This window comes from Alosa sapidissima, chromosome 14 (genome assembly GCF_018492685.1).
Source record: "Alosa sapidissima isolate fAloSap1 chromosome 14, fAloSap1.pri, whole genome shotgun sequence".
In the NCBI taxonomy this organism is placed as follows: Eukaryota; Metazoa; Chordata; class Actinopteri; order Clupeiformes; family Clupeidae; genus Alosa; species Alosa sapidissima.
The window spans coordinates 15,826,540-15,853,744 of NC_055970.1; the positions used below are offsets into that span (position 1 = coordinate 15,826,540).

Consider the following 27,205-nt stretch of genomic DNA (forward strand, 5'->3'; position numbering starts at 1 on the left):
AAAATGGAAAATAAAGGCATCAGGCGTGTGCATTGCATAAAAGCGTGAAAAACAGTTTCCCTGTCATTGCAAAACGGGCACTCATGCCTCACATCAGAGTTCAAAACACAAACAAAAGAATTTACAGCAACTGCACCATATAAAATCCTCCATTGTAAATCCCCCACCTTTTTAATTAATGGTGACTTGTAAAAGGATCTCCAGTGTGGTTTGACATCCTGTTCTACATGTAGAACAGCACGCCAAGGTGTGTCAACTCTAGACTCCAAACACCTCCTATTCAGAGATTTTACACAAAGATTGTAAAGTGCCTTTCCAGAGGCGCGATTTGGACCCAGAAAAACAAAATCTTCAACCTTCAAAAAGACATTACAAAATCCAGAGGACACACTAAAACATGGAACAGGATCACATTCATTTAGCATAACTAAACCCCTGGCATACTGATCCAACATTGCTAGACTAGCATCTGTGAAGTGGGACCGCAATTCCAAGAGGAATTTGTTAACTATACGGATGGATCTCATTTTCATGTGTTCGGCCACTCCTTCAGCATTCTCAAAACCTGGCCCAGCTAAAGGCAGGAGGTCCTTCAAAGTGATGACCCGCGCTTTGCAAAACATCCCACTAAAAGCAGGAAAATGCTTCTCATGCGTAAGATCCAAACATGAACCATATATCAATGGCTCTTGCAAAAGCCAAAAGAGAGAACTTGTATTCTGAGGTCTCCATACTTTCAAAAGACCCCATACTTTAAACGTATTGCGATAGAACACAGGGAGCTTGTTTAAGTTCATTAAGGCAGGATTCATCCAGAAGAGGGTCCTATCCAGACCCAAGCCTTCAAAAGTTCTTAGGATGGCACAAGCCACAGCCTTCCAACTGGAATTTACAGGTCCATCCAAAAGTCTCTGTATGAACTGAAGACGAAAGGCTGCTGCCCTACTCTGCAGGTGGACCAATCCTTGTCCACCCTCATCCTTGGATAAAAAAAGCACGCCTTGTTGGACCCAGTGTAGACCATCCCAAAAGAAATCAACCAGAATAGATTGTATTTTAGATAAAACATGTGCTGGAGGGTCTATACATGCAAGTCTGTGCCAAAGGGATGAAGCCACCAGGTTGTTAATTATTAGAACACGGCCCCTATAGGACAATTTTTTAATTAAAAAACTCCACTTGCCAAGACGGCCCTTAACCTTCTCAACAATCCCCTCAAAATTCCTTAGAACAAAGTTATCGTCTCCAAGAAACACACCCAAATATTTAAACCCGTCCCTAGACCAGGTTAACCCACCTGGGAGGCACGGTGTGCCATCAGGCCATTTTCCAGCCAACAGGGCCACACTTTTTCCCCAATTAACTCTGGCAGATGATAACCGATTAAAATCAGTAAAAACATTTAACATGGTGTCCACATCCCTTTGGCTTTCAAACAGAATAGCCACATCATCCGCATAAGCTGATAGCTTCAAAGAGATGTTACACTCAGGAAGAGTTACACCCTTTAGTTTGGCTCTTAACTGTACCAACAGGGGCTCAAAGGCTAAGGAGTACAGCATTCCAGAGAGGGGGCATCCTTGTCTAATTCCCCTAAAAACCTTGAAAGGAGCACACAAGTCACCATTAATTTTCAGAATACTTTCATTGTCACAGTATAGAGCTCTAATTTTCTTTATAAAAACAGGATTAAAGCCAAAAGCAGTCAAGACGCTCCATAAATAATTATGTTCAACTCTATCAAAAGCTTTTTCCTGATCAACAGAAACAAGGCCAAAGTCCAAATGTAAAAGTTTACCAATTTCCAAAACGTCTCTAATAAAAGAAATATTATCACAAATAAGCCTGCCCGGCACACAGTAGGTCTGGTCAGGTGCAATGACTTCCCCTAAAACTTCACTGAGTCTATTAGCAAGAACCTTAGAGAGCAGCCGATATTCCGCACATAGAACAGACACGGGTCTCCATGACCTGATATCCTTCAAATCTCCCTTCTTCGGTAACAGAGTAAGAACTGCTCTGCGACAACTGAGTGGCAGCTGCCCCTTGGCCAAGCTGTTCCTCAAAACGACCAGTAGGTCTGCGCCTACTTCTGTCCAGAAAGACTTATAAAAGTCAACCGGCAGACCATCGATCCCCGGTGCCTTGCCACACTCCATACCATGGAGGGCCTTTTCCAACTCAGCCAGGGTAATCACCCTTCCAAGGTCGCAATTAGCTTCTCTAGATACCTTAGGAAGATTCGTCAAAAAAGGACTGTCAAGGGCCTGTTTATAGGAGATTTCACTCCTATACAAAACCTTGTAGAAATCAACTGCTCTCTCACGAATTTGTTTATCGTCAGATAAGAGGGCTCCAGTTTCTGAAACCAAAGCATGTATAAGCCGTTTTTGGCCATTTTTCTTTTCCAGATTAAAAAAGAATTTGGAAGGTGCATCCATTAATTCTGCACACTGGAAGCGAGACCTGACCAGAGCTCCTTGTGCTTTAATGCCCAGCAAGTTGGCCAAACAATTCTTTTTTATTTTCAAATTTTCCATATATAACTGATTACCTGTACTTTCAGCTAAACCTTGGAGCTCCAGTATCTCATTTTCCAACAATTTCATGCGTTGAGCTATATCTCTTGTGACACAGGAAGTATACTGCTGACACAACTGTTTTATCTGGGCCTTTCCAAAATCCCACCACTGTTGCACAGACTGAAAAGACTGCTTTGTGGATCTAAAATCCTTCCAGAAAAACTTGAAAACATCCCTAAACTTACCATCATTCAAAAGACTAGTGTTAAAGTGCCAGTATGCGCTCTTATATCTGGTGGCACTAACAAAAAAATTACAAAGCACCATACTATGATCGGAAAAACCTACTGGCAGGATGAGACAGCTTCTAAAAAAACTGATCTGATGTTTAAAGGTATAGAACCTGTCTAATCTTGCCAGAGATAATATGTTATTATTTGAGTGGACCCATGTGTACTGTTTCTGCTTTATATGAAAGTTCCTCCATAAATCAGAAAGGTCGTGGGACTTCATTATCTCAATGAGCCTTCTACGTGATGGCATATGAGGCTCTACATGATTCCTATCAATAGCTAGCTCAGTACAGTTGAAATCCCCACCAAGAAGTAAACACTCCCCAGAATCACAATTCTTTAACAGATCATCCAGGATACTTAAGAAAATCATTCTCTCCCTCCCAACCGTTGGGGCATAGACACACACAAAAACAAAAAAAGTATTTTCATATTGAGCTCTGACTCTCAAGAGTCTACCTTTAACAATTTCATCAACCTCATATGAACAGGGGATACAGCTACCTGAAAAAAGAATAGCAACGCCACCACTAGTTGAGGTATTATGACTTAAGATCGATAACCCCCCAAATTCCAAAGCCCAATCAGAGCTATTGCTTGCGTCAGTATGGGTTTCCTGCGCAAAGACAACATCAATAGCTTTTTCTTTAATTGTTTCAAAAAGCATCGCCCTCTTTGTGCGGTCTCTTGCTCCATTCAAATTAAGCGAAGCAATTTGAAACCCACTCATAAGTATAAAGGAAAAAGTGCAAAAAAAGAACATATTCATTGGGAATTAACAGGGGCTGGGGTGGACTGGCTATCAGCGTTCAACAGAGCTCTAAGTTTTGTGAGAAATTTATTCAAACGGTAGACCTCCTGCCTAGTAAAGCTACCTTCGGCCATATACAGCTTCGTTTTAGCGATGAACTGTTCAACATCGGGAAAGTATTCATCAACTTGAACACACCTAGCATTTTTAGTCTGCTTCAGAAACGTTTTTAAATCATCCACAGTGTACTCGCGCCCTGTGTAGCCGCTTTGGGGAAGACTGCACCTTAGGCTGCAATCAGAAAATTCCCCCTCGCTCTCTGCATCTGAGAGAGAGAGAGAGACAGAGAGATAGAGAGAGACACAGAGATAGATAGAGAGAGGGGGGCGAGTGAGAGAGAGAGGGAGTAAGTGAGAGAGGGAGGGAGGGAGTGAAAGAGAGTGTGTGTGAGAGAGAGAGAGAGAGAGAGAGAGAGAGAGAGAGAGAGAGAGAGAGAGAGAGAGAGAGAGAGAGAGAGAGAGAGAGAGAGAGAGAGAGAGAGAGAGAGAGAGAGAGAGAGAGAATCAGAGGTGTTTGGGGCTCTCTGATGATCTGCTCCCGGAGCAACTGAGAACCTGAGCCAGCACAGGCTATGTATAGAAGCGCACTCACCGCAACTCGCTGCCTTCTCAGGCTAAAGCCTGAACTCTAAAAAGGAAATGAGGGGGCCAGTCACAGTCACTGCCCACAACGCATCCTCCTGGACAACCTGATCTGCACAACAGTTTGGACACCAGTTTCTGGTCTTTAAAAAAGTTTGCAGGTTATTCCCTGCAGGTTGTTTCTGATTTGGCTCTGACCTGGAGGCAGGTGTCTTACTGGCTTCCTGACAATCATTTCCTTTGAGAGGGAGTGTCTGAAAGATTAATTATTATTGACAGGAGGAATGGTGTTTTAGTTCACACCTCAATCAATTACATCACTAGAATGTCAACTTTTGACTGTCTGCTTTGCCTTGTTTGACCCCAAGTTTAATAACAAGTTAAGTTTAAAGTTTGAACAGTTTTGTCTCAGTTAGACGTACATTTTAATTCAGGGAAACTCTTGCCCAGTGGCGAGCCAGATCTCCTGAAGGCAAGCCGCATATAAACATGTCAAATCCACTAATTTCTCTGACACGGAAACAGCGGCGCAGTTACGCACACTCATTTTTTCAACATAAACAACCAAAAAATATGCCAGTCAGTGAGTGTGGTCAGCACGTCTCATGTAAGTTATTTGTGGATTAGACAAGCTTACGTCTGTCCAATCCCCAGGTGGGAGAACGTGTTGTAATTGATTTCTCCAGCTTATACTTCTGCATACTGATGCCTGCATTGACACAAGGCAGCCCTGGTGTGTGTGTGTGTGTGTGTGTGTGTGTGTGTGAAGTGAACGGGTGAGACTGGACCAAGGTGGGGGGAGAGAGGGGTGAGGGTTGGTTTGATTGACCACGCAAAACACACATACATACACACACACACACACACACACACACGGTGCTCTTTGAGCAGGAATGGGGTGGGTTGTGGACTCACAGCCAGCTGCTGCTGCAGGCTTTTAACCTGGGCCTGGAGAGCATCAATGTGCTGCGCCTGCCTCTTGTTGGGCGCGCTGCCAGAGTAGGCCAGCTGGGACAGACCGTTCAGCGCCTGCTTCAGCCTCTCCACGTCTGCCAGGAGCTCTGTGATCTGAGGGAGACACACACAAATGCAAACACACAGACACACACAAAACACACACACAAATGCAAACACACACACGCTATTACAGCTGCCGCTTCCCACGCCTGTATGGCCACTTGCAGTGTCAGAAGTGATTAAGGCTAACTGCAGGACAGTGCAGCGCACTGCAGAGGAGAGTGCGAGCAGGCCTCCTCCTCTCTTACCCGCTTGTCCTTGGCCTCGGTCTGCTCGGAGGACATCTGGATCCTCTTCTGCAGCTCGCCGATGGTGTGCAGAGAGCCGTCATAGCGCTCCTTCAGCTCGCGGATCTCGCCCTCGATGGTGGTGCTCTTGGCCTGCAGGGAGTCGGCCTCGGCGCGCGCCTGCGTCTCGGCGTCGCGGCGCAGGGCCGTCTCCCGGTACAGCTCCTCGTACTGCTCGGCCAGCCCCGACAGCCTCTCGCCGAGCTCCTGCACCTCCTCCTCCAGCCGCTGCTTGTCGCTGCGCAGCGCGGCCACCTCGCCTTCCTCGTGCCCGCGCAGCTCCTCCAGGGCCTGGGTGGCGCGGAGCAGCTCGCTCTGCAGCGCCGCCACGTCCTCCGCCCGCTGGGCGCTGCCTTCCACCTCCTCGCGCAGCGCCAGCCGCAGCGTGGCCACCTCCTGCTCCAGCGCCCTGCGCGCCTCCTCCTGCTGCTGCTGCTCGGCCACCAGGGCGGCGCCGACCACGCCCTGCCCGGCGGCGTGGCCCTGCAGCTCCTGCTCGAGCTGGCGCGCACGCTCGGCCTCGTGCCGCTGGGCCGCCTGCGCCTGCTGGCATTGCTCCTGGGCCTGCTGCAGGCTGTCGGTCAGCGCCTGCTGCGTGGCCTCCAAGCGCTCCAGCCGCACGTACTCCCCCTCCAGGCGTCGCTGCAGCGCCTGGATCTCGGCGGCGCACAGCGCGTTCTGCTCCTCCAGCTCGGCGCGCTGCACCGTCACCTCCTTGTACTGCTGCTCCAGGTCCACCAGCTTGAGGCTCAGCTCCTCCGACTGACCCTTCTGCTCGGCCTCGGCCTCTAGCTGCCTCTCGCCGGACTCCAGGTCGGCCTCCAGCTTCTGCAGAGCCTCCTGCAGCTCTGCCTCCAGACGCTCAGTCTCAGACTTCCGACGTTCGCTCTCCGTCTTCTCCTGGTCGTACTTCTCCTGCATCTCGCTCAATTGCTCGTTCAAGTCCTTCAGCGCGGCCTCAAAGCCGCTCTCTTTCTCCTGCACGACAGACAGTGGCACAAACTTCACGTGAATAGCCTCCTGTATCGTATCCAGCTCTCTCTTCTGCGCTTCGATCTCCTCGTGCAGCTTCACGGTGTCGTCCTGAGCCGACTGATGCCTGGAGAGCGCTTCCTTGACCCTCTCCTCAGCTTCAGCTAAGGCACTGCTCAGCGTGCTGGTGACCGTTTGGTGGTCACTAAGGCTGATATAGTCATTTTCGAACACCGTCTGAACTTTCTCAAGCTCCTCTTTCAACATGGCACTTTCTTCTTTCACCTTCTGCAACTCCTCCTCCCTCGCCTCCCCGTTCTTCTCCAACGTGGAGATTTGATTCTTGGACTCCTCCAAGGCGGCGGTCAGCTCCGCCCTCATTCGCTCGTGGTCCTCCCTGGACACCACCCGTCCCTGCAGACTCTGCTCCAGGGCCTCCTTTTCGGCCAGCGCCTCCCTCAGCTGCCTCTCCCGTTCGTTGCTCCCCCGCCGCATGGCGTCCAGCTCCTGCTCCAGCTCCGTGTTGCGCGTGCTCAGCGCGCCCACCTCGCTCTGGAGCCGCTCGCTGGACACGTGGCTGCTCCGCAGCAGGGTGACGTTCTCGCACAGCGAGGCCTTCTCGTCCTTAAGCCTGCGCAGCTCCTCCTCGGCCAGCTGCTTCTTCTCGGCTGCCTCGGCCAGCTTGTCCTTCAGGTCGTCCAGCGCGCGGCCCAGTGACCTCTTCACGTCCTCGTGGGACTGGAGGGGCACAAACTCGCTCTGGATCTGGTCCCGGAGGTCCTCCAGCTGCTCCCGGAGGACTTCCCGCTCCTCCTCGCTCTCCTCGACCTCCTGGATCAGCGCCTGGCTCTTGGCGGTGATGTCCGACAGCTTCCTCTTGAGAGACGCGCTGTGCTCCTCCAGGGCCGCCCTCACGCGCTCGTGCTCCTGCAGGGGGACGGTCATGGCCGCGGGGCCGCTGCGGTTGTCCATCTCCCTGTGGAGCTCGGCCACCTCCTCCAGGACGCGGTCGTAGTCCTCCCTCAGCTCGGCTATCTGCTTCTCCTTCTCGTCCACGGCGTTGGTCAGCAGGTTCTTCATGTTGTCGAACTTCTCGGAGGGCACCATGGCGGACAGACGGATCTCCACCTCCTTGACGTGCGCCTCCATGTCCATCAGGGTCTCGGCCATGTCCTCGCGCTCGTCCTTCAGGACGTTGAGCTCCTGGGTGAGCCGCTCGGCCTCCACGGCCAGCTGGCCCTCGCTCTTCTTGTACTCCTCCAGCGCCTTCTCGCTCAGCTTCAGGTGGTTGCGCACGCGGCCCACCTCCGCCGACGCGCCCTCGTACTTGGCCTTGACGTCGCCGAGCTGCGTCTTCAGATCCTCCACCAGCTGGTTGCTCAGGTGCTCCTTGACCGCCACCACGTGGGCCTGCAGCTGCTTGACCTTGGCCTCGGAGTCGAGCATCCTCTTCTGCACGTCGCCCAGCGCCTCCTCCAGCTGCCGCACCTGCAGGTCGGCGTCGCGCTTGGTGGCGTCGCGGCTCTGCGCCAGCTCCTCGCACTCCTGGACCTTACGGCTCAGCGCCGCCTGCAGCTGGGCCGTCTCCTCCTCCAACGCCTCCTGCTTCTTCCGCAGAGCGTCCAGCTCCCGCCGCAGGCTCTCCGCCTCGCCGCCCGATGCCACCAGCGATGGCGTCCTTGTCAGCTCCAGGGGTCGCGACACCGACGACTGCAGGACCTACAGAGAGACACAGTGCAACATTTAGGAACCAGCTCACATTTAACTAGGCAAGCTTTGACCTTCCACATCCATCTGTCTGTCCACACACAGACACAGACATAGACACACACACAGGCACATTAGGGTGGTCCTTATATGGGGTAAAAAAAAAAAATTGGAAATGTTTAACTCTCACCTCCTAAATGTGGGATATCAATAAAAACACACTGTGCAAAATTTTGAATTGTTCCCACAATATCTAGAGGTTGCTCAAGGCCTTTGAATATTTCCGGAATCGCTCATTTTTGCAGAAATTGTACCATTTAAGAACACAAAAAAAAATAAAATGCAATATTATGTTTAATAACACAGGCACTGTGGTAGTGTGGTAAACAACATACAACATCAAAATCATAGAAAGAAAGAAACAAACAAACCAAAATCACTTGTCATGCTTGTATGACGTAATGACAGAATGTTGAACTCTAACTATAGATGTCCATTTTCACTCTGGGCCAGAGGAAAGTCTCTATCTTATGGATTCTTGAGATGAATGAGTGCATCCTGAAATGCAATATCAAACAGGTCTCCAAACTGGTCTACGAAGGCCTCTACATTGGACTGCTGAGTCTTGGAAGTTCTCTTGGCATTTTTCTTGGCTTCTGCCATTTGTCCTGAAGTGTTTCCAGTTGTTTTATGGCATGATGTTGGGGACGAACGGGAATCCTAGCCTTGTCCTAGAATACCAAGACTTCTTTTATCACCGCTGTTGCACTTTCATGAAGTTTTTTTTCAATGTTTTATGTGATACCCTTGGGTCTGGCCCTTGAGTCGTGGATCTGCTCGAGGTTTCTTCGTATATGTATCTTTAATTCTAGGGAGTTTTTCCTCGCCCCTGTTACTCATGGGCTCTCTTTAAATGTTTAACACTCTGTAAAGCGTCATGACACATGAGTAATGTTTTGCCGCTCTATAAGTGAAATTAAATTGAAATTGATATTACAACACACATGAAACCTGCTTCTTGGAGGGTAACTTTGTTCCAGTTATTTCAGTCTCTTCTGATCCGAGTAACCATATAGCGGACTTGCTTCGTGTTGCTTCAGCCATTGTCTCAGTGTATATTGTCTACTGTGCTTCATTCACATTGAATTGTTCTTGCTTTGAAAGACATATCACAACTAAAACAGGAGTTGCTATGAAAATTGCTCACAACACAATATTATTGGGAAATACCGGAATCAGCAGATGAGATCAGCAAATCATCATTGTAAATTTGCATGGACAATATGGGATTCCCATTTTAAGATTACTTAGGTGATGTAGGTAAAACCACCACATGTGGTCACCAATAATCAATACACATTGTCATTGACTGCATGGTCAAATAAGTCCATTGCTGTCATAAGCATATATTATTAAACAATTATACATGCTAGCACAATGTATCACATAATAGGTGAAAAATCCCAAATATATGCACATTGCACAATATGTGTTAAACTTCAAAGGTCTTGAGCAACCTCTAAATATTGATTAATATTGATAAAAATTTGCCCAATTGTTTTTTTTTATTTATTCAAAAATATTTGTGGGGTGAGAGCATGAACTTTTAAAAGTTGAAAAATAAGGACCACCCTAAGGCACATACTCAGACAGACACACACTGACAGACACACACACACACACACACACACACACACACACACTTTTACTTGGGATGGATAAGACTGCTCTAATAGGGCAATACGGGTCACAAAAAAATGCTCCCACCACAAATTTAAGTTTATCCCAAACACACAGAGAGAAAAAAAAAGAATAAAGTACGGGGATTAAAGCTAATGAAATCACAAATCTCCCCTTTTCCTGAGGGGGCAAAGAGCTGATGGTTTGAAATGAGGACTGGTGGCTTATTTGACTGCCTCCCTCTACCTCTCTAAAGCTGCACAGGGCTGACACAAGCAGTCTGTGTAAGGCAGGGCCATGCACATCATTACTGCATTGCTGGCCATCTGCTCAATTCTGCATCGAGGCATTGAGCCATGTGGTGACCTATCAGGGGGTTCACACTGGAAATAATGATGCGTCAGCAGCAAAGCGTAACCAGAGAGGGTCAGTAATCATGGATCTTTGGCATAACGCAGCACTTACCATAATAATACTATTATTACAAATACAAACACCGTTCTATCTTGTTGTTAAGTGATGTTAAGTAGCGGTACTCATTTCTGTATATCAAACAGAAACCTCCCGTCCCTAAAAAAAAAACTTTGATTGCTTTGACTGGTCAGAATGTCTGAAGTGTTCCTAGGGTATATCAAACTGACACTGATGAGCCTGGCGTTACACTCTGAAAGTGGAACCAAGCTCCTGGGTCTCTAGTGCAATGCTGGCGGTACCAACCATTCCTCTGCAGATGCAAAGCCCACAATAGAAAACCTGCCCCTGTAGCTCCAGACTGAGTACCTGAGCAGAATCGAGACACAGACACACACACACACCTGAGCGGAATCCAGGCTGTGGGACTGCCTCACCAGAATGTTCTCTTTTCCTGTGCGGTACAAAAACAGGAAGAAGAAACAGACAGGGTTGGGGGACAGGGAGCAGAGAGACAGAGAGAATCTGTGATCAAAAGCACGGCATGGCTTCAAATAACATAGCACTGCTCATTAGAGACAGAAGTTGCCCCTCCCCCCACCTCCACCTAAAAGCAGATGTAGCCGGTGCGATTCAGAGGGCTTGCTCACCTTTGATAACAGATTGGCCGGAATAATCCCCCTGTAGAAATCAGATGGAAATTTAGTATTCAAATCCACCAGTCAGCCTGGAGTTCAGGGCCAGCTAGATGCGGCCTGAGCATCATGAATAGTCTATGAGTGCTAAAAAGTGTGTGTGTGTGTGTGTGTGTGTGTGTGTGTGTGTGTGTGTGTGTGTGGGTGGTATGTTGGCCACTGACCAGATGAGACTTCATCTGCACCTTGACTGTTTCCACAGCGCGAGCCCCATCCTCTCCTCTGGCCGTGAGCAGATGTCTGAGCTGTTCCCTCTACATGTCAAACAAACACAGAGAATCATGAGCTGTTCCCTCTACATGTCAAACAAACACAGAGAATCATGAGCTGTTCCCTCTACATGTACATGTCAAACAAACACAAAGAATCATCAGCATCCTGTTTGTAGAGCACTGTGGGGTACACTGGGAAGAGAGTTACTGGACCGCCGGGCTTGTGAGCAAGAAAATGCTGACATCCTCATCCTCATTAATCACCAGGACGCCAGCCTTCACTCACCTCCATGTGGATGTCCTCCATTGCGGACTTCTCCTACAAGGTGAAAAAAGACTAACTCAGTGAAATATCAGACACCACGGGAGCTGTGACGCAAGCAGCAACATCCCGACCATATTTGGGTCTATGAACCCACTAAGTCACTTCCTGCTCACATTCCCATCTGCCGCTCCATATTCAGTTCCTGTCTATCCCTACTGCCTTGCCAATCAAAGCCAAAAGCCCCAAAAATATACAGTGGGGAAAAATATACAGTGGGGAATATTTAATGTAGGGATGCACGATATTCAATATGCCGACATTTTCTCTCACACACACGCCCTGTATGGTGTTTTAAGCCCCTAAAGTAGTCTTCCAGGCAGTGCTGCATAGAAGGCACTAGGGTTAGGGTATGGGTTGAACCCTGAAGTCAACAGTCACAGCGCTGCCTTGAAGTCGACGGTGGGGGCTTAAAACACCATCGAGCCACACAATCACACACACACACACCTCTTTTACTCCTTTTAACAGGCTATACTGGAGTTAATCTACTCTTAGTGTTTCTCACTGTGACGGTTTAGGTACTGTATACAGCCATAAAACAGTTCCTTTCATTCTACCCCAATGTATATTTCAAGAAATGCAAACATTAACTCATGGAAAAATAAGGAAATCATTTCAAGTTGGTGTAGAAGTAAAATATGGCACATATTTTAAGTGACATCTACAAAAAAATTAAAGATAATAATAAAAAAATATCATCCTATTAGAACAGAGTCTGAAATCCTAATAATCATGAGTCTGAAATCCTAATAAATTGTGCCTTGCCGAATTATCTGCCATGAACATGGGCCGAAATGTTCCTATCTGCTGATGCCAATAATACAAATTTTAAGCTGTTACCTGCTGATATCAATGTTTTTCCAATAATATTGTGCATTCCCTTATTCAATGTGGCATAGTGAAGCCCAGTGTTAGGTGTCTGGCTGGTCTAGACTGGACACGCTACCTGGCTGAGCTGCTGCTGCAGCATGTTGACCTGGTCCATGAGGGCTCTCTGCTCCTGATGGAACTTCCTCAGTGACTCCTGCTGGCTCTCATTCTGCCTCTCCAGGTCCTGCACAACAACACAACAAACTCACTCACCCGCACCCACTGCAGCACCCGCACCCACTAAACACACAGTAGGCAACAAAACATGTCAGCCCTGTAAAAACTGTCAAGAGATGCTGGTGTTTCTCCTGAGAAGTCCTTGAAACTTAAGGCAACAGCTGAGTGAGACAAATCTATATTTACAAATTAAGATTTAACTTACATGTATCATCTGATCCTTGTTTGTATTTGAAGCAGGCTCTACACTCACCTGCTGCAGAGAGACAGATGGCTGTTGGTTAGTGTCCTTGCTGACAGAAAGCTGGCCAGAGGGTGCAGACTGCACATTGCCTATCTAAACACCAGGGGGCGGTAATGTTCAACTCTACTGCAGACTGACACAGCAGATGAAAAACTTCAGCTTGGCGCAGTGTAGGACCTATGGGACTTAAATATAGCTTAAGAATGGCCACAGCTGGGAGACTTCAGCTCTTATGTGTACATACACACAGGTCAGTCTTCCTCGCTCCATACACGGCTGCCGCTTAGTCTGTCTGCAGCCTGTTGGATCCCCAGTAAACTAGCTTCGTTTATTTTCATTAGAATGCCTCAGCGGCTGTCTAACGCTACAACAATTACAGCCTAACCACTGAGCGCTTGTGTTGAGCCTGTGCAGAAAACAGTGTTAATGAAAACAATAACCCTGTATAATGAGGCGCCCAACGGCAGAGGCATCGCAGGGGAGCACTGATAGAACACCACTCCAGTGTGCTGTGCCACCAGACACAAGTGTTTGATTTGCTCTGTACTTATGGAATGTAATCACATCTGTGTGTGTGTGTGTGTGTGTGTGTGTGTGTGTGTGTGTGTGTGTGTGTGTTTGGGGGGGTGGGGGTGGGGTGGGGGGGGGGGAGTGTTGGGGTGGTGCTCCTCACCTGTCTTTTCTTCAGCTCCATCCTTGCAGCCTCTTTAGCTGGAAAGGACAGAAAAGGAGATTAAAACTACGGTGCGGAACACAGAATCCTGATTTTTGAAGGTTCGGCCGATTAACAAAATCCCTTATTTAAGATTTTGGCCGAATCCAAAACCCAAACACCGAATGAAAGAGGTGTCAGAGGAGATAGAACGTCAGAGGAGTCTATTTGCACAGAGACCACTTTGAGAGAGATGAAATGAGGACAGCTGCAGAAGCAGCGGCACTGCCTGGGTCTCGTATATACTGTGTGCAAAGCCCTAGCACAAACACAGTGATTACAGAATTACACTGTAATTAGGGAGGGATGCTAATGCTGAACGCCACTGCAGATTGTAACCAGACACTGACAGGTGCTAGACGGGGAATTTCAATTAGGACGACACAATAGGACTCTGGCCGTCCGTCCACACCACCGCCGGCCAGCGTCCTCTAATCACCTGTCTGTCAAACGAACGAGTAACTAGCATCAGCCGCGACAGCACGACATATCTCGGTGTCTCACAGAAACGCCACTGACTGGTGGATCAAAAATGGCTTTAGGTGTGAGAATGTGAAAAGTGTTTGTATGCAGACCAAAGAGGGGATCTGGGAAGCAGAAAGCAGCGGGGTAATTTCCTCCATGACGGAGATATGACAATGAGTGATCTTAGCGGTGAATAAGTATAGGTGCAAAGCCTTTTCCTTTCCGGTCATTAGGGAAGGGAGGGAGAGGGATGAACAAGAACCAGCACGCTCATTCACTCCAGGCAACCCAGCCAGGACTTCATTCCACTCCATACTATTGAAATAAACTCCTTTGTTCAGTACAGTGTGGCAGTATTGTTGGGGCTTTGCTTATCTGCGGCTAGTTTCTTGTGCTTGGCTGCCTGTGGTGTATCTGAATGCTCTCTCTGAGGAGGGTCCACCTGCCGAATCCCAAAACATGCTCATTCACCACGGCAACCGTAATGGAGTCCTTCAGAAAACACCAAAACAAATCCCTCACCACTGGATACAGCAGACACGGCCAGACTCCGCTCTGTAGCAGAATGCTGAGGTGAGAGGGCAAGGGTGGCGCGGCGTGGTGTCGCATAGCATCCCTACCTTTGTTGGTGCTGTCCAAGTAGCTCTTGACCAGTGCCACCAGTTCCTGGTTCTTGCTGAGGCGGGCGTAGTGGTAGCTGTCGTGGCCGGAGCCGTCAGTGGCGGTGACGTCCGCTCCGCTTCTTAGCAGGACCTCCACCGCGTCTCTACAGGCGTACTCACAGCCCAGGATCAGAGCCGTCCTAAGGGAACACCACCACAACAACAACAACGACGACAACAACAACAACAAACACACACGTTTTAAAGATACGCCAACTTAAATAGCATGGCAGAAAAGGTGAGTAACAGTTTTGTTCTTACTGTCCATCAAACTTTAATCAGGTTCTCACAGACTATTTTCTATACTTCTATAATTTCTCAGAGAACACATTTTCATAGTGTGATGTTTGCAAATGAAAACTGTTTCCATGTACCTATCACATATTGCCATATACTGCCACTGTAGGCTGAGCATGACCACTGTCAGCTAGCGCAATAGTCATGAGAATACAAATACTACGCCATATGATCACCCTCTCACCATAGCTTACTGCTTTATTTCTACTGTTGATCAACTCTCTGGCCAATCAATAAAATGAACTCCATATAAAACAGTTTCTCAAAATCAATCCCTCGTTAAAAAAAAGGAATAATAAATCCCAATGTGGGAAGTAGGGAGAAAGTAGCTGTATTAAGCCCTGTATGTGTTTACTTCAGTAGAGTAGATTGGTATGTCAAATCTGAAAGTCATAAATCTGCAGGGCAATGCAAACTCAGCAAAGAGGGTGTGGGTAGCGAGAGCAGACGGCTGACATGCGGGCGTACTTGTTCTGTTTATCACGGACGGTGATGTCTGCCCCGCGCTCCAGCAGCAGCTGGCAGATCCGTGGGTGGCACATCTGAGTGGCCAGCACCAGAGGAGTCCTCCCATCCTGCACACACACACACACACACACACACACACACACACACACACACGCACCTCATCAATGACGAAAGAAAAATCTACAAAGTGAAATAGCTTGTTGTACTGATTTAATTATTCACTTTATTCCAACCACACAGAAAATAAGGACCTGAAAATGGACTAATGTTTAGTGCTGAGATGCTAAAAGTATTCGCAGCTTGGGTTCATTTTGAGTGAGACTAGATGAGGGTTTTTTTCCCGTTGTTAAACTGGTCATGAACACCGGAATGCAGAAGTGCTCATATATTCATTGTATTTATTGCAACCCAATGACAGCAGTGTGACAGGGTAACTGTGTGACACTCATTTTAAGGTCCGCCCCCTAATGAGGGACTGGAAACAGTGATACTCACAAAATCACTGGTGTTCACCGAAGCCCCACTATCACAGAGCAATTTAACACTGGAGGCACAGCCCGCCATCACTAGGGAGAGAGAGAGAAGGCAGTCAGAGCACAGTAGGGTTAAACAGATATGGACGTGTATTTTCTTTGGAACTGAGTAAACAACTGCATTTAAAACCCATTAAAAAAGAAAAAATGTGTTTGACGCACTTCTGAAACAATTTGGTGAGAGTTTAATGCACCAATTTCAGTTTAATTTCACTGCTGGTTATGTCCCTGGGAGTCATAAGTCAATGAAGCCTTTTCAGACCCATTCTCAATCTCAATTTAGATTTAGGAGGCGGTCTGGTGTTAGCCAGGCTAAGAATAAACACACTCAGCATAATACCATTACAAAGCCTGCTTCAGGCGTCTACACCCTAATAAAGAGTCTTGAAAAGACAAAGAGGTCCAGGGTGCTCAGGAAGTTCCAATCAGAAATTTGAAGGTGCTCTTTGGGTGCGGGAATCCAGTAGTAAATAGAAAAAAGGGGGTCCAAGGCACTCTTCTTCAAAAATATAAAAAGCCTTTATTTAACTGGCTAATTCATCATAGAACGTTTAAAAACATAGGGAGAAGCAACCCACGCGTAGCGGCACAAGCAGCCTTCTTCAGGGTGTGCTTCACAGACAAACAATTTCCCTTTTTGTAGGCTAATTGGAAACACCTGAGTGATATGGTGAATTACCACATGAAACATGCCGGAACAGTCCACTAGGTGGCTGGCTATAAATGTTCACATACATAAAAAAAAAATAATCCACTAGGTGGCTGGCTATACATCGTAAATATAAGCCTCCAGAGAGAGTACAAGGTATAGAGAAAGACTATTACCAGTTAAGCCTAAGCTAATATATACAGAGAAAAGATGATCACAAAAAAGGACTGAAATCTATTTCTTCATTCAACCCAGGGTAAACTGTGGCCTGTAGATTATATATGTAGAATGTTTCTCTTTGTAAAAGTCATTTTAATCGGTCACCACCCCAAATGTTCTTTTTAATAGTTTCTAAACCCTCTACCATAAGGCCTTCTGGATTGCAGTTGTGCACATTTTGGAAGTGTTTTGCCATAGGGTAATCCAAATTAGCTTTTCTAATGGCGTTTGCTAATTTGGATTACCCTAAAAAAATCTACAGGAGGTTGGATGTTTACGGAAGTTACGGAGGCGGGACTTATTCTGGAGAGGTCTATAGACCCTTTCAACTGCATAAGCAAACAGGTGCGATCCTAAGGCATTGCTAGTGACCCAGAAAACAACATTGAGCTAATGGTAACTTGGGAACAAACAAAAATGAAAGTTGAGTTTTAGAGTTGACATTTTGTGGTGCATTCATTTGCATTTCAAATTATCTTTGTTGGTTTTCATCGTTTCAACCGGAAACCCTCTGTTCTAGGAACGGAGTGAAAGGGTCTACAGGGAATGAGTGCATGTTCCAAACACAGGCAGAAAGAAAGTGAGGACAGAAAGAAAGCGCTCTTCTCACCGGCATCATGTAGTGCAGATCTTCCCTGCAGGTCCACGTTTCCCACAGGACAATTGTACTGCAAGACAGAAGAGCCGCACGGCATGAGACTGATTTGTTTTAAATGGGAGCACATCAGAGGGACTGACACACACAGAGCTCATCCAACACTCCCACTGACACAATCAGCCATCTAAACTCTGCCTCTCCTATTCTGGGACAGGGAAACACTAAGTAACAAGATAGTTTTTTGTTTTTCACAACAGCATAATTTCAACACCAACAGTAGTAGTTCATTTTTGACAGTGGAACTGCATCATTGTAAAATGTCATGGGGCCTAAATCTGGACGGACAATATGAAATGTGATGGAGCCTATATTTGCCCACATGTGTTGAGTGGTGTGGCTGTTGTGCTCAACGTGATTTAAACTAGTAGAGCGCGAGCAGGACACGGGCCATGGCGGCTCTGGAGCTGGCTAAGTGGCTGCCGCATTCTTGTCTCCATAGCGACCCCGTTCTGCCCCCGACGAGAGGCCTGAGGAGGCGGAGTGTGGAGCGATTCCGCTCAGAGTGACAAGCCACGGGGGCCACTATAAAAAACCTCGCTCTCTCTAGCAACAGGCTCCCAAAACTGACTGGTGATGGTCAGCTGACCCAGCGCTAACTGTGGGGCAGAGAAACCCAATCCTCTACCCCGCGGGCAGAAGGAGGAGGATTTACCCCTGACCTGGGGTCGGGTTCCAGCACAGGGCGCCACGCTGCGCCACGCCAAACCCCGTGGACCACCAGCGTGGGCAGGGATGGCGGGATCAGGCCTCCTGACATCACCTCAGGCCCGTGGGCGTTTATTTCGGTCCTACTGGTCTTGCCACTGTAATGGCAATCAGTGTGCTTGTCCTAGTTGTTTTGTCATTTAAAACTGAAGAGTTCCTTAATTGTGCCAAAGGCCCAAGCATGACTGTAAATGTGATTGTAATCATGAGCTCACTGCAGAGAGCCATGTGTAATTTAATCAGCCTATGAAGAGCAGGCCTGGACAGGGACACGGTTCTACAGAAACAACACCAACAGAATAGAAGCTTCAACAATAGTACTAATCAAGAAACATTGGAACAGACCATTTAATTAAGCTAGATGGAGGTCATTTTAATTATCTAAGAGAATCCGCAACTTGTTTTTATTAAATAAACAATGAGGTGGCCAGAAGGGTGCTATTTATAGAAAGTACACGTGGAAAGCTGCAAAGAAAAAACAATTACCGGACTTTAAATTAATCTCCACAGATACAACAGCACTTACTGCCACAGCTAGACTGCTGTTGTAAAACCGTGTGGGTAAGAATGAACCCCCAAATCTGGTATTTTAGGAGAAGTGGATATTATTAAACAAATGTACCAAAGAAAAGTGGCATCCTGTAATCACAACGTTGATTCTCAAAGGAGGAAAGCAAAGGAACTTATGTGCCATGGAATCAAATAATAATTGTGGACAGTGAGGAGGTTTGAGAGCAGTTTATTCCCAAGTGTAGAATTAGTGGGGGGGGGGGGGGGGAAACCCTGAGCGGTTTCTTTCTATGATTACACATTACCTGTAAGAGCCTCTGAACACATAATGACTGCCCGTTCCTTGCAGCCAAATGTAGGGCATTTTTCCCTGTAAGGAGAAAAGACTAGTGTTAGAATGTCCTTAGAATATAATAGACAAGGGCTTTTGAGTGGGAGTGCTTTGTGAAGTCTCTCTCACCAGTGGCATCGGTGGCAGTCACGTCCACACTGTGGCTCAAGATGAGGTTTAAACAATCCACGTGTCCTCTGGTCGCGGCGAGGTGGAAGCTGTGGAGACCATGGGGAATGGGGGATGACATGGAAGGAAACAGAGACACAGAAAAGAGAGGGAGTGAAGGAAGGGAGGGAAGGAGAGAGCGAGAGCAATAGATAGATAGATTTAAAAAGAGAGAGAGATAGATAGATAGATAGATAGACACAGAGAGAGAGGTGAGATAAGATAGATAAAACAGAGACAGAGACAGACAGAGAGAGAGAGGACCAAAAGACAGCGATAGAGACAGACAGAGACAGCACGAGAGAGTGAGAGAGAGAGAGAGAGAGAGAGAGAGAGAGAGAGAGAGAGGTGAGATAAGATAGATAAAACAGAGACAGAGACAGACAGAGAGAGAGAGGACCAAAAGACAGCGATAGAGACAGACAGAGACAGCACGAGAGAGTGAGAGAGAGAGAGAGAGAGAGAGAGAGAGAGAGAGAGAGAGAGAGAGAGGTGAAAACTGACGCCATCTGCGATCAACTCCATCAGCATACTCCAGAGAGCTGGTGGGAACCATCAACGGAAACCCAACTCCCCTCTCTCCCCCTCGCGACCCCAGGGGGACCGCGCTCCGCACTTGTTTTTTTACGACATCTTCACTCTATCCCCCGTGTGGGTGGCAAATGGACAGACTTAATACATTTGCCTGAGACTAATGGAGCCTCAGCAAAAACAAACACTGGCCAGAGACATGGACACACTGACCAGAGAGCCGGGTGAGGGGTGGAGTTTGTGAATGAACATGATGCCCCTCACCCCATCCCGCCCCTCACCCCACCCCAACCCACCCCTCCTAACACAGAGACCTTGTTTATGCATTAACCCCTAAAACATACCACCAAGGAGCCATGCAGACTGCCACCTCGTTTTGGGAGCGGTTATTAAAAGCTGCGTTGATGGCAAGGAGACGGGGCTAAGAAATGCGTGTCGGCCGAGACCATGACCTGCCAATCTGCCCCGCAAAGACACAAACACACACGCACACACACACGCACACGCACATACACATTTCCCAAGCACGTGTTTTTGTATCTGTTTAGACCTCAGGCAGCACAAATATACAATAACTGGATTCTAGTTCTGACCAGATATAATTAGAAACTTTCTTTGCCCTTGTTGCCTCAATGTAACTATTGCAAGAGCGGCTACTGACAACATTCACATAACTTGCGCCGTCCGCTCAGTGGGACTTTGTAAAGCTAGTGAGTAGGTTTTTTTCGACGTGTCCAATTCTCTGGGTTCTTTTGTGGTTTGTTTTTCCCCTTCAGGGCTGTTTGCCAAGAGAGGCCATAATCACCGCTCAGAGTGTACAGCCATTAACTGTGACCAAAGGCCAGGCTCTTTTGCAGGAGCCGCAGACATGTCATTTTAGCTTGGCACCAGAGCACTGACTGCCTTTCAGGTCTGCAGTCCCCACATTATTTATTCTATTTTTGAAAACGAGGAGGTATGGGGGGGGGGGGGGGGGGTAGTAAGGGGAGGTGGGTGTAAAGCTTAATCCTCTTGCAAAACAAGTTAGCATTCCCTGCAACAGCTTTATTAACAGTTGTGGAACTGCAATGCATCCAAAGTGGTCAGTGGCTGGTCTGATGAAATTCTGATTGTTCTTATGCCCAGCAGCACGTCAGACAGAGGGTTTGGGGTCCTTACAAACATTATTAGATGTCAACATATTCGCTGGGAGAGAGTGCTTGATTGACTGTGATGAGCAGATGTGGCCTCTGACATGTTACACAGGAACACAGCTGAGAGATTTCACTAGATCAAGCCTACCATTGCAGTCTTTTTTTGTCATAGGCCTATTTGCTGCATTATCCCAATTATGAAAAAAAACAACAAAAAAAAACACCTCGACTGGAAGCAGTGGATGTGCATTTAAATTAAGCAGAGGCGGCCCAAACATGATTGTCTGCCGTTTCTATACAGAGGAGAGGGGCTCAGGGGAGGCCAATTAAATGGCAGAATGTGTAATTAATTGTGCAATTGGGCAAACGAGAGCGCCCGGCTGCAGCAGCGTGCGCACGTGGAACAATAAGCCCGTCACGGACGACTTCAAATCAGAAGGCTGCGTTGGCCTCCAGTAAGTCACGTAGCATCACGTAGCTCTCGCACAAACGCTGGGCCAGCAAGAGAGGTGGGGAGGGGGCGGGGGGCTGCCAGAGACAATTTGGCTTCATATGTCACACTGGTGTTTATTGTGCCGAGCTGTGATTCTCTACAATCTGCCATGGCGTCTTTGATGGCGCTGATTTAGGCTTGCAAAATTCTGTCACCTTATTATGAGTCCAGGCCCTCCTGCTCCTACCAGCAGCAGCACAGGCCACTTGTTCTAGAAGCAGCTCATGTGTGGCTGAAAATACCGAGTGTCATATCCCCTGAGATCTAACACTCACTACCAGACACACAACAATGTGAGCCTACCGAGCTCCTCAACACGCTACTTCCAGTGTGGAGGTCCAAAAAAGCAGGCTAGTGCTAATTAAAGCTACACCAGAGGCTACTATGGAAAGGTATGGCTGGCTTTGGGTGGTTAGACAAACTGTCCATCTGACAGCTATCAATTACTGTGGGAGGTGCAGGAGCTATGCAGGTTTTAGTGCTAAAGCCTACACTGTGTTTGCTTTCATTTAAAAATAACCTGCCAGCTCAAAATCTGCAGCCACATGGAGTCTGCATTTGTGCAGCTGGACAGTCCCGCTCAACCCAACCGGGGACAAATCCTGCAATTTCACCAAATCCAAATTCTAATTTTACTTTGTGTGCTAGCTCCTTTCCTGCCCCAGGGGGACGGAGGCCTGGCCAAGCCCAACAGACCAGTGTGCTTGCCATAGCCATAGCCATAGCCATAGCCTGCCCTGAAGTCTGCACTGCAGCAGACCTCAGAGCTGATTACACACAAACACAATCCCAGCTAAAGGGATCAACTGGAAAAACCAGGAGCCCCACTGCAGATCCTAATCACTTCCATGTGTGGCCATCGGGGGCGCCTAGCTGGCAGTGCATGTCCCAATGCATCTAGCCAGGTCTTCAGTGTGAGGGGGGGGGGGGGGGGGGGGGGGGGGGTAGAAAGATCGGCGTTGGCATGCAGGATGGGGTGGGGTGGGGTGGAGTGGGTTTGAGCAGGGGGGGGGGGGGGGGGGGGGCAAAGCCGTTTGTGGTGATGTCATTTGGAGAGGGCAGGCGGTGGCAGAAGGGGGAAAACGGTGATGTCATGCGGAGTCTATGTCACTCGGTAGGTAGTGCATGCCCCCCGACCTTGTTTTGCACACCATTGTCGGCGAAAGGCCGCCAAAAATAAAAACAAACAACCATTCTATTCCTCACAGCGGAGGCAGACATTCTTACAGAGTGACCCACAGCTTCCATGGCTTTCATTCCATTTTGGGCCACAGCAGGAGGAAAACAGGAATAACAGCGCAATTCACTTCTGCTTAACCAAACAGAAACGCACCCATGTCTGGCTATGCAGCGAGTCTCCGCGGGCAGCGCGTTGAAAGGTGCCTACCCATGATTCATAGCTGGGTGCACAGTTAGAGGACTCAAAGGGCATATCTGCGTCAGGCCTTTGTGAGCGTGTGCTGAATGCTGATTAAGGCTGAGGGAAGGGGGCATCGGGGTTAGGAGTTTTGGGGTGCTTTGGGGAAGGGATGGGGTAAAGGGGCATCAGGGTTATGGTTTTGGGGGGGCATAAGAGTTAGAGTTTGGGTTTTGGGGTGCTTTGGAAGGTTTAAGGGGGTAGCACTCACGCAGATCTCCCCTCCACGTCCAGCTTGGTGGGGATGATGCCCTTCTTGTTCAGCACTGCGGCCACCTTGTCCACCTCGCCGCGTTCCACAGCCTTCATCAGCCGATCGTCATACTTGTTCCAATCAGTGTTCTGAAGGGGGAATTACAGATGCATAGTCAAAACACCATTTTAGTTCAAGTTTAGTTACAAAAACACAATGACAGGAAATATTCAGAAGATGCAATCAAGCATAGTCCAGTATACTAGAGAGACCGTCAGTCACTCCACACAGAAGAGATGAGGTTAGCAGGCTAAGAGGGCAGACACAGGACTGTGTAGGACTTGACAACTTCAAGATTAAAATGGGCTAACTGTCAGGCAACGAAAGCTTTCGCACGTGGGAATGCAAGCAAGTCAAGTCCAGCCATTGTTATTCATTTAACCAAACAATCAGATGCAGTATACTTCCTAGTGTTAATCGACTAGAGGAAATAACCGACAAACTCTCGCCACATACTTCTGCAAACCTACTAACCACACGGAATCCCTATTTCACAACAACGTGGTCAGCTAAATAAACGAAGGGAGAGAAATTAACAGCCTGTGGGGAATCTTCTCTCGACAGCAAGTTAAAACAAGCCTTTAAGCTGCTCAGAGAACCATATGGCAGCCTTAACCCAGAACTGCAGCTCTCGGCTGCACACACTCTTTGTAGGAAACTGAGAAACATTGTTCCAACTACTGGACAGGTCCGAGTGACTGATAACACTCCCCCACCCCCATCCACGCACAAACACACACACACACCCTTCCCCACCACCCATGTCTGCATATAAAACAAAACAAACCCACTGGACAATTCAAAAGCCACTTCAAATCCCGCCGGATACCTACAAAGTATGTAGAAGTGCACTTCAGCCATCGGCTCATGGCGACGGAGGTGCTGGTCCTTTGGGATGATGTAGCTTCGCTGAAGTTCCTCTCAAGATAACGTCAAACCCCCCCCTTGCCCTTTCTGTTCACAGAAAGTCACTCAGCCAGCGAGTGAGGGGGGATTTGTTTAGGTCAAAAAAAGCGTCTGAGCACAGAGCGAGCAGCAACAAGTTCCTCTGTGTGTGTGTGTCTCAGAAAAGTCCTGTGAGAGCATGGGCAACCAGTGCCTTGCTGATGACCAGGGAGAGTCGTGGGCAGAGTTTTCCCACTGCTGCCCAGTCCGAGAGCTGCTCTCCCTGGGCACTCATCCCTGCACTACTGCACACACACACACGCACACACACACACAAACGATCACACAGGCAGGCAGGGAGGCAGATGGGAGGCTGTCCCTGGGACAGCCCTACTCAGCCCAATGCTCCTCCTCTTCGCTGCTCTGAGCCGAGTGTTTGTGTGTGTGTGTGTGTGACTGAGGTTGTGCAGGGGCACTCACCTACACACAAACATACACGCACGCACACAAATCACACACACACAGACAGACTCTCTTCTTCTCTCTCTTTTTTCCAGTGAGAGGAGATCCTCTCGGCTGCCTGCCGTTCTGTGCCTCTCCCAACAGCCAAATGGCAAGGTCGGCCAACCCCCTCCCGGTAAATATGTGCGCTCTCCTGGGTTTTAAAATACCTCCCCTCTCCGGTAAACACTGCGCAGACAACCCCTCAGACTGGTTACCTCTTTATTTTTTGACCCTCCAACCTTTCCCCTGTGACTGATTGGCAGGCATGCTCTAAGAATAACCCCACCCGTAGCATGCTATATGCATGAGTAATTGCGGTGGGTGTCAATCCAGCGAGAAACAAGGCCAGCCAAGAAGGAACCTTGCTTGCTTGCTTCGATCGGCATGCACCGCATCTAGAAATATTAACCTAAGAGGAGGAGGGGGGGGGGGATTACAGTTGCAGATTTAAGTCCGTTGGCTTCGGGCCCCCCAGGGTACCCTTCCAGGCCTCCCAAACTTTAAAAACTTCAAGCGGCGGCTGATCCCGCCTGCACGGTAGCTGGATTATGTGTCGGCCGTTTTACAATCAGCTGTCTGGGACCGCGCTACTCCACCACACCTTGGTGGTAAACATTGCACGTACCAGCTATTTCCAAAGGAAGACGTCAGTTTTTTATTTGGAGCTGGGGTGAAAGAAAAACCGCGGGACAGAGGCAGGAGGGCTAGGGGTCTGCAGAGGTGTTGGTGGGCAGGAGGGTGGGTGGTGGGGAGTGTTGCTGGGATGTGGACGCGTTTCATTTACACATTCTATGCGTCAGGAGGGTCTCAGGTTTTGGCTACAGGCAGACCGGTGGCAAACGAGTAGTGCTGTTATTCTGTGTCCATGTGAAAACGCCGGTCCTCATGACCCATGATGTGAAGAGGCCGGTGTCGGTGTCTGCTTACCTAAACTGCTCTCCCGCATGGAAACAAAGGAACTAAAATGGACCACCTTTAACGCCCTGTTTGTTCGCTTAAATAAGCCCACAGCAGGCCGGACCTCTGCTTTCGTCAGAGGCTTCTAGGGAACGACAGCCTGCATGTATTTTAGGCGGACAGTGGAATAGTGAAGATGTTAAAAATGACACAGTTCTGTCACCACGCTCACTAATGCCAAGTCGACTAGAACAGCAGCATGCATTTATTCAGACAAAAGTCTGCATATTAACGAAAGCAGCACTAAAGAGCTGCGTGTATGTCAGCAAGACATCAGCGAGTACGTACAATCTACTCCAGGTGAAAACCTGTGACATGACTCATGTGTTGAGAGCTTACCTCTATCAATAAGTCTGTGCTGACAGCCCGGTCAGCTGTGGTCTCTGACCTGACGGCTCCTCTCCTGAGCTGGCTTCAACAAACAGCGGACCTTCTCTCGTCTGATTTACGTCATCTGATAAAGGTCATCCTAACCGCAGACTACTAGGCTGCGCCATACATTCCCAGTGAGACGTGCAAGTCTCATACTAAAGAAGATGGTTCACACCAAAACAAACAAAACCAGCCTACAACTCAAATGGAACAAAAGTGATTGCAGATTGTAGTTATTCATATTCATGACATGTTTCTTAAAAGATTTAGTTTGTTTAGTTAGTTTATTAGTTTAGTTGACAGGGACCATGTACAGAACTAGTTCTATACCAGAGTTAGCTAGTTAGCTAATTTGCATCTGTGGTGTGATGTTAAGCTATCATGTGTGATGTTAAGCTATCATAAAATGCTAGAAGTTAGTCACGCACGTCTCTATGAATTCACTGACCGATGAAGTGTAAACACTACACTTTACAAATACAGGAACTAACGAAGCTCTGGATAATGTCTCCAATGATTCACAGTGTTGCTAAAAAAAGACCTTGTTATGGATCATAATATCCCTCAAAAACACTGTGGGCGCATGAGTAAGAAGTCAGGAATTTCCCAAAGCAAGGAACATTCCCTTTTGAAATACCACAAGTTGAGATAAGACAGACACTTATCCTGGTTTCAACCCCATTAGACTAGCACATTTTTCATTAGCCTGCTCAAGAGCGGAACTGTGTCAGTGTCAGTGAGTGGCCTCTGCAGTGTGCGTATGCTGACAAAACTGCCCGTTCCTCTGCAGGTGAGGTCTGTACTGGGCTTCACTTTATGGTGTTGCGCCTCAGAGCGCTGCAGCTCATTCTAAAAGCAATCCCCCCGACTTCCTAACGGGACTATATATCCTAATATCCTGACACATTAAATCCCCCGTGATAAATGCACTTCCCGATACCTGAGACGCTCAGAGCTCTTCAGATGGGAGGTCAGAGCACTTCTCTTGCTCGCTCCCTCTCTGAATGTGTGAGAAAGTATGTGTGGGGGTATATCGTGTGTGTGAGTTTGGCAAAGACAGAAAGATGACAGAGAGAGAGTGAGAGAGAAAGAGATAGAGAGAGAGCGAAAGAGAGGGAGAGATTTTGGTTGTGTATATGTGTTTGAGTGTGAAACAGCTAAGTGTTTGGCAGTCAAGCAACCACTGCTAAAAACACCCCCCACCCCCACCCCCACCCGCCATGTTGCTGGAGCTGGGCCGCAACAGTGCTGGTGAGTGAGAGTGATATGTGATCTATGGGGCTTACTTGGCACCCTTCTCAGCCATCTCACTCATCACCTCCGACACGCAACCACCACCTGGACAAGGATGGCAGAGAGGGAGGAGGAGCAGAGGAGAGGAGGAGGAGGAGGAGAAGGAGGGGGAGATGGAGGAGGAGGAGGCCCAAACAAGACACCCTCTCTCTCTTTCCAGGTGTCCGTGTCTCTGCATCCATCATC

General features: G+C 48.0%; 1 protein-coding gene across 1 annotated transcript in view; it reads right to left on the reverse strand.

Moving 5' to 3' along the window:
* Positions 1-27,205, reverse strand: part of uacab (uveal autoantigen with coiled-coil domains and ankyrin repeats b) — a 44,260-nt gene that overhangs the window by 3,753 nt on the left and 13,302 nt on the right. Inside the window, 16 exon segments of the mRNA XM_042061516.1 lie at positions 5,123-5,275; positions 5,473-8,202; positions 10,686-10,735; positions 10,932-10,962; positions 11,141-11,230; positions 11,475-11,507; positions 12,460-12,567; positions 12,766-12,816; positions 13,478-13,515; positions 14,602-14,783; positions 15,409-15,515; positions 15,904-15,974; positions 17,420-17,477; positions 18,988-19,052; positions 19,143-19,231; positions 22,967-23,097. Coding sequence (XP_041917450.1) covers positions 5,123-5,275; positions 5,473-8,202; positions 10,686-10,735; positions 10,932-10,962; positions 11,141-11,230; positions 11,475-11,507; positions 12,460-12,567; positions 12,766-12,816; positions 13,478-13,515; positions 14,602-14,783; positions 15,409-15,515; positions 15,904-15,974; positions 17,420-17,477; positions 18,988-19,052; positions 19,143-19,231; positions 22,967-23,097 — 3,987 coding nt within the window.